The sequence below is a fragment of the Musca autumnalis genome, unplaced genomic scaffold (assembly GCF_047663935.1).
Source record: "Musca autumnalis isolate F117 unplaced genomic scaffold, ASM4766393v1 scaffold_5, whole genome shotgun sequence".
In the NCBI taxonomy this organism is placed as follows: domain Eukaryota; kingdom Metazoa; phylum Arthropoda; class Insecta; order Diptera; family Muscidae; genus Musca; species Musca autumnalis.
Window position 1 is genome coordinate 204,643,078 of NW_027412088.1, and position 13,775 is coordinate 204,656,852.

At 35.0% G+C, this 13,775-nt stretch overlaps 1 protein-coding gene across 1 annotated transcript; it reads left to right on the forward strand.

The window, feature by feature from the left end:
- The first annotated feature begins 8,041 nt into the window (after positions 1-8,041).
- LOC141405955 (uncharacterized) lies at positions 8,042-13,466 on the forward strand. The gene is made up of 2 exons (XM_073990916.1): positions 8,042-8,782; positions 12,166-13,466. Exons 1-2 carry the CDS (start codon positions 8,075-8,077, stop codon positions 13,321-13,323), a joined length of 1,866 nt encoding a protein of 621 aa, XP_073847017.1. The 5' UTR covers positions 8,042-8,074; the 3' UTR covers positions 13,324-13,466.
- Positions 13,467-13,775: the final 309 nt, after the last annotated feature.

Below are 13,775 nucleotides of genomic sequence, written 5' to 3' on the forward strand. Positions count from 1 at the left end.
CCACAAAACATAATTTTAGAGATATGACGTCAAAGACAAAAATATTCTTCGTCAAATTTCACTATGGGTCACCAATGGAATGAAATGTCTATTTAGATTATATATCATGAAAATATCAGTATTAATTTTGCTGAAAAAACAAGAAAATATTTCCCAACTTTTTGATGATTTTTTTTCCTTGTTTTTTCGAGTTGAAACAAGATAGTAATATGAAACTTGGCTCTAGGTGAAACGTGCAATAAGAAGAAAAATTCTACACAAAATTTCACTACAAGTTTCAGAATAAACCATATATATATGGTATACTATGTTATTAAGAAAATTAGATAACAAATTTATACTTTTTAAGATGAAATTATTTGTTTTAATTTTGGACTGTTAATTTTACATATATATTCACCACAAATGTTTCAAAAGCTATTAAAATGGAGCGCATAATATCTTCTGTATGAATTCATAACGAAAAACCATCAATGTGATATTTATAGTGTCCAATCACAACGACAATCTGGATAAAAATTGTATAATATGGCCCTAACCCTATATCAAAAACAAGTGCTGCTAAGAATGTTATATGTCATGGGTACAGATTTCTTTCAATCAGAGACTCATAGTGAAATTTCATTTGGAACATTTCTTCCTTTAACAATATTCCCAAAAAGTGAAGGATTTTGTTAGATTTTGATCCAGTATGGAATTATGTAAAATTAACAGTCCAAAATTAAAAAAAAAATCATCTTAAAAAGTATAAATTTGTAATCTAATTTTCTTAAGAAAATAGTATGCCTAGATATATGGCTTATTCTGAAACTCATAGCGAAATTTTGTGTAGAATTTTTCTTCTTTTGACACTTTTCACCTAGAACCAAGTTTCATATTATTTTCATGTATCAGCTCGAAAAAAGAAGGAAAAAGTTTTCAAAAAAAAAAAAAAAAATTGGGAAATATTTTCATGTTTTTTCAGCAAAATTGATACTGATATTTTCACGATATATAATGTAAATGTACATACCATTTTTATGGTGACCCATAGTGAAATTTGACGGAGAATTTTTTTGTTTTGTGGGACAATTTTGAATAAACTCAGATGAAGTCCGACTTTAACCCTAAAACGTGTTTTTCATTTTTAGAGATTCCTGGCGATAAGATAAGATATACAGATTTGGTGTATTCTGAGACCTATAGTAAAATTTTATAACGAAAAATTTTGTAGAATATTTGGATTCGATATGATCACATTTTAAATAAGTTTTTGAAAGATTTTCGAAAAAATGACCAAAAAGATCCCTTTGATGAACCGCATTAGGGTTAAAATTTTTAACAAAAATATTTCCCACACCCTCCTTATTAAAGTTGCCAAAGACACTATATACCTGAAATGCAAGGATTCCAAGATATCTAAACTCGAATATTTCGAAAAAAAAACTAGAAATGGGCGGAACTTGCCCCGCCTAGTTTGGTTACTTTCCGATGTAATATTTAAAAACGCCGATACACGTGTCTCATATTTTTATACCCTACACCACTATGTGGGGAGGGTATTATAAGTTGGTTTTGGCCAAAAAGTTTGTAACGCATCGAAATAATGGTCGTAGACCCATACTTATATATATCAAAATGAATGTCTCGACGAGCTGAGTCGATCTGGCTATGTGTGTCCGTCCGTCAGTCCGTCCGTCCGTCCGTCTGTCCGTCTGTCCATCTAAACCTTGTAATCACGCTACAGGTCGCAATTTTGATAGGATCGTCACGAAATTTTGGATATTGGTGGGGGTCCCGGAGGGGAAGAAGCCTATTGATTTTGGTGATGGTCGGATAATATTTAGGGGTCGGAAAGGGCAAAAAACTTAGGTGGATAAAAAGACAACGTTTTTTTCCAAAGCAAATAACTCCGCTTCTGCATGGGGTATACCAAAAGCAAAACCTGACAATGAAAGTAGAAAATATAACCTTTCTAATGATGTAAAGTTGGTGCTCGTAGGTGATCAAACAACGAAGATATTACAATACTAGCAAATAAAACCCCAATTTCCATTTTTGCGATTTTAATTATATTGACGAATATCACAGCTTTGGTTGGAAACTTTCCAAAAGCAAAGCCTGACTATGAAAGTAGAAGATCCCGTCTTTACAATGATGTAAACTAGGTCGGCGTAGGTAACCAAATAACGGAGATGTCGCAATAGTCGGTAATACATCCCATTTATCCATTTTTTTGGAAATCACGCTACAGGTCGCAATTTTGATCGAATCGTCACGAAATTTTGAGGGTTAATGGGGGTCTCACAGAGGAAGAAGCCTATTGATATTGGTGATGGTCGGATAATATTTAGGGGTTGGAATGGGCAAAAAACTTATTTGGAGAAAAGTCAACATTTTATTTCAAAGCCAATATCTCTGTTTCTTTAAGAGGTATATCAAAAGCAAAACCCGGCGAGGAAAGTAGAAAATATCAGCTTTACAACCATGTAAAGTAGGTTGTCGTAGGTGGTCAAATAGCAGAGATATGGCAATAGCCGATAATGCATCCCATTTTCCGATTTTTTTGTAATCACGCTACAGGTCGCAATTTTGATCGGATCGTCACGAAATTTTGGGGGTTAATGGGGATCCCACAGAGGAAGAAGCCTACTGATTTTAATGATGGTCGGATAATATTCAGGGGTCTGAATGGGCAAAAACTTATTTGGAGAATGGTCAACGTTTTATTTCAAAGCCAATATCTCTGTTTCTTTAAGAGGTGTATCAAAAGCAGAACCTGGCAAGGAAAGTAGAAAATATCACCTTTACAATGATGTAAAGTAGGTTGTCGTAGCTTCTCAAACAGCAGAGATATCGCAATAGTCGGTAATACATCCCATTTTCCTATTTTTTTGTAATCACGCTACAGGTCGCAATTTTGATCGGATCGTCACGAAGTTTTTGGAATTTCATGCGGGTCCCACAGAGGAAGAAGCCTATTTGTTTTGGTGATGGTCGGATAATATTCAGGAGTCGGAATAAGCGAAAAGCTTATGTGGAGAAAAGTCAACGTTTGTTTTCTTATGCGAATATTTCCGCTTCTAGTAGGAGTATTCCAAAAGGAAAGCCCGCCAATGGAAGAAGAAAAGATGTCCTTTATATTGACGCAAAGTATGTTGGCGTAAGTGGGCAAACAACCGAGATATCGCAAAATATATTATAAAATATAATATATCCAATTTTTCCATTTTTTGTAATCACGCTACAGGTTGGAATTTTGATCGGATAGTCACGAATTTTTGGGGGTTGATGGGGGCCCCACAGAGGAAGATGCATATTGATTTTGGTGATAGTCGGATAATTTTTAGGGATCGGAATGGGGAAAAACTCATGTGGAGACAAATTCAAAATTTTATTCTTTGTGAATATATCGATTTCTAGTAGGGTTATTTCAACGGCAAAGCCTGTTAATGGAAGAAGAAAATATTACCTGTACATTAGGGCTATAACCAAAAAAATACCACCACATAGCCGTGTAGAGCATGAAAAACTATTATGAAATACGGTGTCAATTTTTCTCTACCGCGAAAAAAGTTTCCGCACCAAATGCATTGAAGTTCTGTAATGCATTTTTTAATTTTATCTGTCATAACAACATATTTGCTTTTCATTAAAATTTTTATTTTTTTGTAATCTAATTTAAAATCATTATCAAAGCGTTCTGGACCAATTTCTTCTCAAATCGCGCCATTTCGGACCACATTAGGATTTTTTGACACTATTGCAATTTTTGGTTTTTCTTTATAAACTCGTGAATTTTATGTTTATATTTTTTTAACCTATCGGACCAGGGAATATGGGATCATTTGAAACGAATTCGCGAAAGTTACAGGCTGTTTTTGTTGACTTTGCTTGTGAGAATCGTATTTGTTTTCTACAAAAGTACAACACCAATACCATGTGGGGAATTTTGTCCTAATAATGAAAACGCGTTTCTAAGACCGATTCTGTGAAAAATATTCCCGCACCGGCCGTGATTACTAAAACCCTTTTGATATTTTTTCTACTTAAAATTTTAAATTTGCTTTGTTTGAATAAATATTTATAGAAAAAAATACAATTCTCACAGGCAAAGTCAACAAAAACAGCCTGTAACTTTCGCGAATTAGTTGCAAATGGCTCCATATTCTCTTGTCCGATAGGTTAAAAAAATATAAACATAAAATTCCCGAGTTTATAAAGAAAAACCAAAAAATTGCAATAGTGTCAAAAAATCCTAATGTGGTCCGAAATGGCGCGATTTGAGAAGAAATTGGTCCAGAACGCTTTGATAATGATTTTAAATTAGATTACAAAAAAATAAAAATTTTAATGAAAAGCAAATATGTTGTTATGACAGATCAAATTAAAAAATGCATTACAGAACTTCAATGCATTTGGTGCGGAAACTTTTTTCGCGGTAGAGAAAAATTGACACCGTATTTCATAATAGTTTTTCATGCTCTACACGGCTATGTGGTGGTATTTTTGATATTTGCAAAAAAGTGCAAAAAGTTATACCCCTACTGTACATTGCACTATAGGTAATTTGCCCAGTTTTTGAGGCAAAAAGTCGATTTTGCAACTTTTAATAATAATAATTTTTTAGTTGGCATTAAAAAAAGAACATGTCAAAATTTATTAATATGAATGATATTTTTCAAAATAGCGTCATTATCGCGGTTTAAATCGCAGTCAAAGTGAGAATTTCGAAGAAGAACTAAAAAATATATATTGTAAAACATATTTCAATGTATTTAAAACCGCGGAAAAATAAACCAAATGTAAATATATGTAAAATGGAATAGATTGGCAATTGCGAGAGGAATTTATTTAATATATAATATAGCTTAAACATTATGGGTAGCGACCAAAAAACACAAAAAGTCAGAAATAAATATTTTATTTTTCTTAAACTCACTTCATATAGACTTATACTAAATTGGCCGTGTTTGGCCGTGATTCTGCTATTGTAAATATCTTCAGCAAAGGGTTCTGAATCAACTACATAATTACCAAGGTGCGATTTTTTGCGTTTTTTGAGTTATATCACTTTTTTGAAGGTGCCCTCCTTGCAGAAAAATATATAATTTTTTAATTTTTTGTTTGGTGAAGGAAATATTAAATACGAAAAAGCATACGATTTGACCTAAAAAGACATTTTCTTTAAAGAAATATTCACCATGTGTTCTAAAAATGTACATACGTGTTGTGGTCAACATTTTTGTTAATTATAGCTGTAATAAGTTCTAACTAGGGATCATGATTGCGTGATTTATTTGGTCCTTTAAAAATATAATATTTATACAGATCTTTTCGCGAATAAATATTTTAAACATATCAATGTTTATAAAAAACTTTTGGCGGATCAGTACTTTAGTTCATTGTAACCGTTTTTCTTTTGTTGTAACCGCGTTTATTGGGTTGGAACGGATAAAATAGATAAAATGAGAATAGGGGGTAGGAAAAAGAAAAGTTGTTCGTTATATCCAGCGTTCGTTATAGACGTATTCGTCTGTAAAATTTTTATTTAAGCCTACTTTTAAATATCATACATTTAAATATTTGAAACAGTGCTTAAATTCGTCGCTATCCGCTTCTGTTTTAAAGCGGGCCTGAAAATCGTAAAAAATTGTAAAAAATTCTATTCGCGGGGTAACAGCTTTTGTTTGTTATAGTCGTGGTCGTTTTAAGAAGTTGAATGTGTGTACAAATATTAAGAAAATTTCTTTGGAAACATAAAACTTTGTTCGCTATAAACGCAGTTTCTTATAACCGATGTTCGCTATATCCGAATTTTACGTTGTAATTCTTTGTTTTATCTTACTTATGCACATAAAGCAATAAAAATGTATAAAAAGCCCACATATCCACCGCTATTAATTTTTGCCTCAAAAACAGGCCAAATTACCTATAGTGCATTGTAAAGACGGGATCTTCTACTTTCATAGTCAGGCTTTGCTTTTGGAAAGTTTCCAACCAAAGCTGTGATATTCGTCAATATAATTAAAATCGCAAAAATGGAAATTGGGGTTTTATTTGCTAGTATTGTAATATCTTCGTTGTTTGATCACCTACGAGCACCAACTTTACATCATTAGAAAGGTTATATTTTCTACTTTCATTGTCAGGTTTTGCTTTTGGTATACCCCATGCAGAAGCGGAGTTATTTGCTTTGGAAAAAAACGTTGTCTTTTTATCCACCTAAGTTTTTTGCCCTTTCCGACCCCTAAATATTATCCGACCATCACCAAAATCAATAGGCTTCTTCCCCTCCGGGACCCCCACCAATATCCAAAATTTCGTGACGATCCTATCAAAATTGCGACCTGTAGCGTGATTACAAGGTTTAGATGGACAGACGGACAGACGGACAGACGGACAGACGGACAGACGGACGGACGGACGGACTGACGGACGGACACACATAGCCAGATCGACTCAGCTCGTCGAGAAATTCATTTTGATATATATAAGTATGGGTCTACGACCATTATTTCGATGCGTTACAAACTTTTTGGCCAAAACCAACTTATAATACCCTCCCCACATAGTGGTGTAGGGTATAAAAATTTAAAAAAAATGTTTGGGGCCTGAATTTAGTCCCAATTTACATTAGGCGAGTTTACTTGCGGCAATTGTCAGTTTGACGGAGAGAGAGGTGAGGTATATGGTAACCCTTTGCCTCTCAACACCCTCTCTCACCCACAAACTGACAATTGCCGCAAGTAAACTCGCCTAATGTAAATTGGGACTTACATAGTTTTATAGAAATAAATTTTCAAAAATTATTATTTTTTTATGTTTTTAGAGCAATATACTTTTGTTGAATGGAGCGTAACTACAAAGGTCCCCTAAGGTCCAGTCCAATTTTGTTTATACTAATTAATTTGGACTTTCTAGATTCCGAATGACCCCAATTTAGCTGCAAATGGCTGCAAATCTTGCTGATAAATGGTCTTGAAAAATAGCCTAAATCCTCAAAATAGCCTAAGTCTGTACAGTACAGTACAGTTATATGGGGAATGTATCAAAATGTAGACCTATGCTCAAAATTTTTGGTGGAGAAGATGTATAACCAACGAGATCCTCCTATGCCAAAATTCAGCTTATTTGGTCTGAAAATGTAGACAAAATCCTAACAATACCGAATATTGGGTGTTACCGTTATATGGGGACAATATCAAAAAGTAGACCTATGTCCATAATTTTTGGGTGGAGAATGTTTGTGTCCACTGGGAACCCCAAATACCAAATTACACCTAATTTGGCAGAAAAATGTAGCTTTAAACCCCCAAAATACTGAAAATCGGAGGTACCTTAAAAGGGGCCTATATTCAAACATGGACTTATGTTCACAATTTTTGGTGGAACGGTTTAGTGATCACAAGAAACCCTAAGTACCAAATTACAACTAATTTGGAAGGAAAGGGTGGCTTAAATCCTCAAAATACCGAATATCCAGAGGTACCGTTATATGGAGGCTATACCAAAATATTAGCCGATGTTGATCATATTTAGTACATTATTACCCACGGCCACAGAAAGAGTTTGTGTAAAATTTCAGAAAGATATCTCCATTCGTTTCCAAGTTATTAATATCGCGCCGCTAGATCAGTGATTTCGACCACTGTGCCACGACTTTACTGCAGATTTTTGCTATTATTGTCCACCATGTGGTATAAGTAATAATAATTTTCACTCAAGGGTCGTTTACACAACTCTTAAAATCTATTGTTCATATAACCATTGTGCGGAGATTTGAGCTATTTGGCAATTTCCACAATCCGCAATTAAATGTACAGGAGCCAATAACATTTTGAACTCACATTTCGCCAATCTAAGTTCATATTATGACCACAAGTTTTGTTTTTGTTCTTTTACAATTCATCATTGTTTAGCCATCAAAACTGTCATTGCCCACAATTAGCAAATATTTGCCAATCATTTCAAATAATGGAACACTTTTACAATGCTACGGCTTTTGGAGAGCCACAAACCTTTAAAAGGGACAACAATGACAGTGGATAAAGTCAAACGCTCAGGGATTGCTGTAAAAATCACCCACAAAACAATGGATAAAGTGGTGCTATTAATATTTCTCTTGGCAGTACTTAAAAATGTTTCCAAAAGTGATTTCATGGATTATGAAATTTCAATATCCTTTACCAACAACCAGCAGAGCATTGATTTCATTTTCAACTACGCCCAATTTCTTTATGAACGCCATCAATTTGATAGCTTTTTAATATTTTGTGATAATTGTACAGAAGCTGAAGAATCTGAGATTGGAGAACCCAACTTGGCACAACATCTAATGGATGAACTGCAAATACCACTACTAATCTGGGGTATGCAGGATGATGAGACAAGATTTAGCCACCAATTGGGTTTAAATAATTTGGTATTTATTTACATCGAAAGTATTAAAGATCCGCTGCTCAAATTGGCCAGTGATACTTTGCGAGGTATGCATTTCACAGCAATGATGATGATTTTAAAGGTCGTGGATATACCCAACATGCGGGAGATAAAAGATTTCTTTGAAACAGCTTGGTCTCATAATATGGTAAATGTGGTGTTGGTTATATTTGTGGACGATGGTGGAATGGAATTGAAAGTGAAACTTTTTCGTTATACACCATTTCCCCGTTTAAGGGTGTGGGAAATTGAGGACTTGGCTTTTGATAATGAAATGGATTTCATTATGGAATATATTAACGATACGCGGGGATATGTTTTTGATACGCCGATTTTTATGAATCCTCCAAGTGTGTTTTTGGTAAGTGTTTTTTTTTTTTTTTGAGAGAAGTTTTATTTGTTCGTATTCTAGGTACACTGTGTGGTATAAGTAATATTAATTGAGGACAAGGTGTGGTATGAGTTATAATAACACAAATTAATAATGCGCCATGCTCTTTCGAAACAAACTAGGCCAGCAAAAGACTCAAGAAGTTTTTAGATAATCAGAAAACCCACAAGACTTTCTTAAGAACAGTTGAGAATCTCGGAAGCCCTTCTAAAGTCAATTGATGATTTAGTAAACTCCAAAAGACAGTAAAATACTTCAGATTTCCAATTGAAGTCTCTAGAAGTCTAGGTGGAAAATTCAAAAGTAGGTGGAAGGTTTTGAGAACTCCATAAGCCAGTAGGTGAACCTAGACTTCCAAGAGGAGTTTACAAAGTCTTAGTGGAAAGCCTCAAAGCCTTCTTTAAAGGCTGAAGAAGTTTTAGTTTCCCCAGAGAGTCAGTAGATGGGTAAATAATTTTCGAATTATCTGTATATATTAGTGGAAAGAATCAAGGATTTTTTTTGATGGATCGGTAGAAATTATGCTTGTACTATGATCATCATAGAAAGACCTCAAAAGCCTCATAGTTTATTAGAAATCTTCTAAGTTATGCCTAAGAAAAGACATAAATCCTAGTATCTCTTTTAAAGTCTGTAGTTAATTCAAAGGACTCCAGAAGTTCAAAGAACTTTCAGAGGACTCTTTGAAGATCTCAGATATTCTTGCTATTTGTATGCTAGTCAAGCTCAATCTCATATTTGTCGTTTTCAAATTAAACAAGTAAAAAAGTATCAGTCGGCTTCGCCGACAGAGATATACCCTCAGCCTGTGTGTATTGAAACAATTCAACAAAAACGTATATATTCAGGGGGTTTTAAAAATTTTGATTAGGATTAAAGATCAAACGTTTTGCGGAAGAGATACTAAAAGGAATGGATCGACATTGACCATTATGGAAGTAGATCTCCAGCCACTACATAAGGTGCATATGGGGTTTTTACACCCTTCGGGCTGTTTGCTCAAGAAGTATGGATTTGCCCCTAAAAAACTGTTGCCGTCGTAATTGAGGCAGCGAATGCAAGTTGCTTCAACATATTTAAACCTGATCTATATCTGGTAGATATATTAGGATGTGTAAAGTATGGACCAATTCGGCCACTCCCTTAAAGAGTTATCGTGCGCACAATTTTTCGGAAAATTTTTGAACTTTTGTGGGGGAGGTATCTGAAGGAGTCGACCGATATGGCTTATCTTCGAACTTAAACTATGTTTGGACAAAATATTACTAAGGCCAAATTTTGGACCGAATCGGCAGATCCGTTCGAGAGTTATCTTGCACTCCAACCATCTCACACGGTGTCATAGGGGTTTTTTTGCAACTTTCAGGCTATTTTCTCAGGAAGTGTGGACTTGCCCCAGATGAAACTTGTACCGTCGTATGGGGGGCAGTGAATACAAGTTGCTAAAACAAAAATCAAAGCGATTCGAGAGATGGCGCTAAACTGAACTTTTCCGAAATTTTGTGTGGGAGGTACTCGAAGGAGTGGACCGATTGAGTCCATATTGGAACCTCATCGATTCACGATTTGCAAAGTATGGACCAAATCGGTTACTCCCTTCAAGAGTTATCGTACGTACAAATTTTCCGAACATTTTCGAACTTTTGTGAGGGAGGTACCGGAAGGAGTGGACCGAACTTAAACTATGTTTGGACAAAATATTACGAAAGCCAAATTTTGGTTCGAATCGGTTGATCCGTTCGAGAGTTATCGTGCGCTCCAGCCAGCCAGACAGACAGACGGACGGACATTGCTCAATCGACTACAAGTTCTCTTAAACACATTTCGTCCAAACATACTTGGGGTCTAAAACCATTATTTCGATGAGGCACATTTTGCCCGTATGAAAGTGTATATACCCTCGTTAGTAGAAATGCTGAGGGTATAAAAACACACGAAAACGTCTTCGAAACATCAATGGGAATCCAAATAGACATTTCAAAGTTCGTAAGCAGTGGTATCTGAACCAGAGGGGCAGTAGCGGTCTCAATTAGTACAGTAAGTCAGTTAATCACTTCTTATATTCTTTGGAGATCGGAAGAAAGTCTCTGGAGATTTTTAGAGGCTGCCCAAAGATCTTTGAAGCTTTTTCATTGGTGAACATTTTTCTATAGAAAAAGTTCATTGGTGAACATTTTTCTATAGAAAAAGTTCATTGGTGAACATTTTTCTATAGAAAAAGTTCATTGGTGAACATTTTTCTATAGAAAAAGTTCATTGGTGAACATTTTTCTATAGAAAAAGTTCATTGGTGAACATTTTTCTATAGAAAAAGTTCATTGGTGAACATTTTTCTATAGAAAAAGTTCATTGGTGAACATTTTTCTATAGAAAAAGTTCATTGGTGAACATTTTTCTATAGAAAAAGTTCATTGGTGAACATTTTTCTATAGAAAAAGTTCATTGGTGAACATTTTTCTATAGAAAAAGTTCATTGGTACACATTTTTCTATAGAAAAAGTTCATTGATGAACATTTTTCTGTAGAAAAAGTTCATTGGTGAACATTTTTCTGTAGAAAAAGTTCATTGGTGAACATTTTTCTATAGAAAAAGTTCATTGGTGAACATTTTTCTATAGAAAAAGTTCATTGGTGAACATTTTTCTATAGAAAAAGTTCATTGGTGAACATTTTTCTATAGAAAAAGTTCATTGGTGAACATTTTTCTATAGAAAAAGTTCATTGGTGAACATTTTTCTATAGAAAAAGTTCATTGGTGAACATTTTTCTATAGAAAAAGTTCATTGGTGAACATTTTTCTATAGAAAAAGTTCATTGGTGAACATTTTTCTATAGAAAAAGTTCATTGGTGAACATTTTTCTATAGAAAAAGTTCATTGGTGAACATTTTTCTATAGAAAAAGTTCATTGGTGAACATTTTTCTGTAGAAAAAGTTCATTGGTGAACATTTTTCTGTAGAAAAAGTTCATTGGTGAACATTTTTCTGTAGAAAAAGTTCATTGGTGAACATTTTTCTGTAGAAAAAGTTCATTGGTGAACATTTTTCTGTAGAAAAAGTTCATTGGTGAACATTTTTCTGTAGAAAAAGTTCATTGGTGAACATTTTTCTGTAGAAAAAGTTCATTGGTGAACATTTTTCTGTAGAAAAAGTTCATTGGTGAACATTTTTCTGTAGAAAAAGTTCATTGGTGAACATTTTTCTGTAGAAAAAGTTCATTGGTGAACATTTTTCTGTAGAAAAAGTTCATTGGTCAACATTTTTCTATAGAGAAAGTTCATTGGTGTACACTTCAACATTTTGTACAGAAAAAAGTTCACCATTTGAAATTCTATCCAAAATCCTTCCTTTCAGACACCCTATGAGCGTCACCACAACAATGACACATATCCCTACATCACCGGAACGGCAGGACGAATATTCCACGAATTCACCCACTATGTCAATGGCACCATCAACATTGTACTCAACTATAATGTCAGTTTCTACTCCTATCACAAGGAAACTTTGCTATTGGCCGCCCAAAAAGTCATCGACATAGGGGTACATCCATATTCTGGCCTTCTACCCTATGCCAATGAAACTTCCGGCAGTTATCCAATTGGCTACACAAATGCCTGCATCATTGTTCCGGTTATACCAGAAATTCATCCCAGCGATTATGTCTATCGCTCGCTGCAGCCAACAATTTTGGGAATTTTAGTTTTGGAATTGTTATGTCTCTTTGTGGTGGAGTCGCTACGTCTAAGGACCTTGGATTTTGGTGAAGGTATCATTTATGCCTTTGGCACATTGCTTTTTCAGGCCATGGAACCTCAGCGATTTGTGCAACGCGCAGTGGTCTTGCGAGTCCTCCACTTGTTGGTCGTGACGGTAAATGTTTTGGTTGAGAGCACATTCTGTGCCTCTCTCACATCCCTGCTAAGCACAACGGTGTATGGTCAACAAATAGATACCACCGAAGATTTGCTACGCTCTGGATTGAAAATAATGGTTAATCGTTATGAAAAGGAAATCTATTTTGACAGTGAATTCCTGCCGGCAGTACTGCGACAGCGTCTCTATGTGGTCAATGCCTCGTTCCTGTCCCGAAATAAAAATAAACTCAACACCGATTATGCCTATGTGGCCACATCGAGTGAATGGCGGAAGCTGAAGCTGCAACAGCAGCTACTGTGGAAACCAAAGTTCCGTTTGGCCTCAGAAAGTCAAATGTGCACCGCCAGTTATTTCCTGAGATTTCCCCTACAATGGGATTCGCCATTTCACAGTACCCTCATAAAATTCTTTTTCATAATCCAGGAGAGTGGTTTACTCAAGGTGTGGGAAGATCGCAGTATTTACCATGCGGTTTCGCTAAATTTGCTCTACTACATGGACAACGATAATGTGCCGGGACAGTACTTCGACTGGACCTATTTGCAGAAACCGCTCATCATCTATGGCCTCATGACGATGGCCGCCATTGTGTGTTTCCTCTTCGAATTATGGTTTTATAAAACCAACAACTAAAGGAAACAGAAACTAAAAAAGGAAGACGAAGAAGACATGAATGGTTGCTGAGATTTATTTCATCCTCAGGGGTGGAGAGAAAGAAATGTAATTTAAGTTCCATTCTGTTGTGCAATAAATGAAATTTAATTTATCATTTCAAATGTTTATTTAATACTTGAGAACAATTTTGGGAATTGCAGGCATACGTTTGTATGTGTGTGTGAGTGCGAGTGTATGTGCCGAGTGTTAAGATTTTCTTGATTGTTCATTTTGATGTCTTGGACAAGAGGCAAGAAAAACTAAAAAGCAAAGCAAATGAAGAAATAAGAAATTCAAAAGGATTTTATCACAACAACAAATTACGAGGGAGGAACAAACAGAGAGTGGAAATCTAACGACTATCGTTTTCTATAGAAAACTTGGTGGAGACCATCAAACGATGGAAAACCTCGGTCTCCACCAAGTTTTCT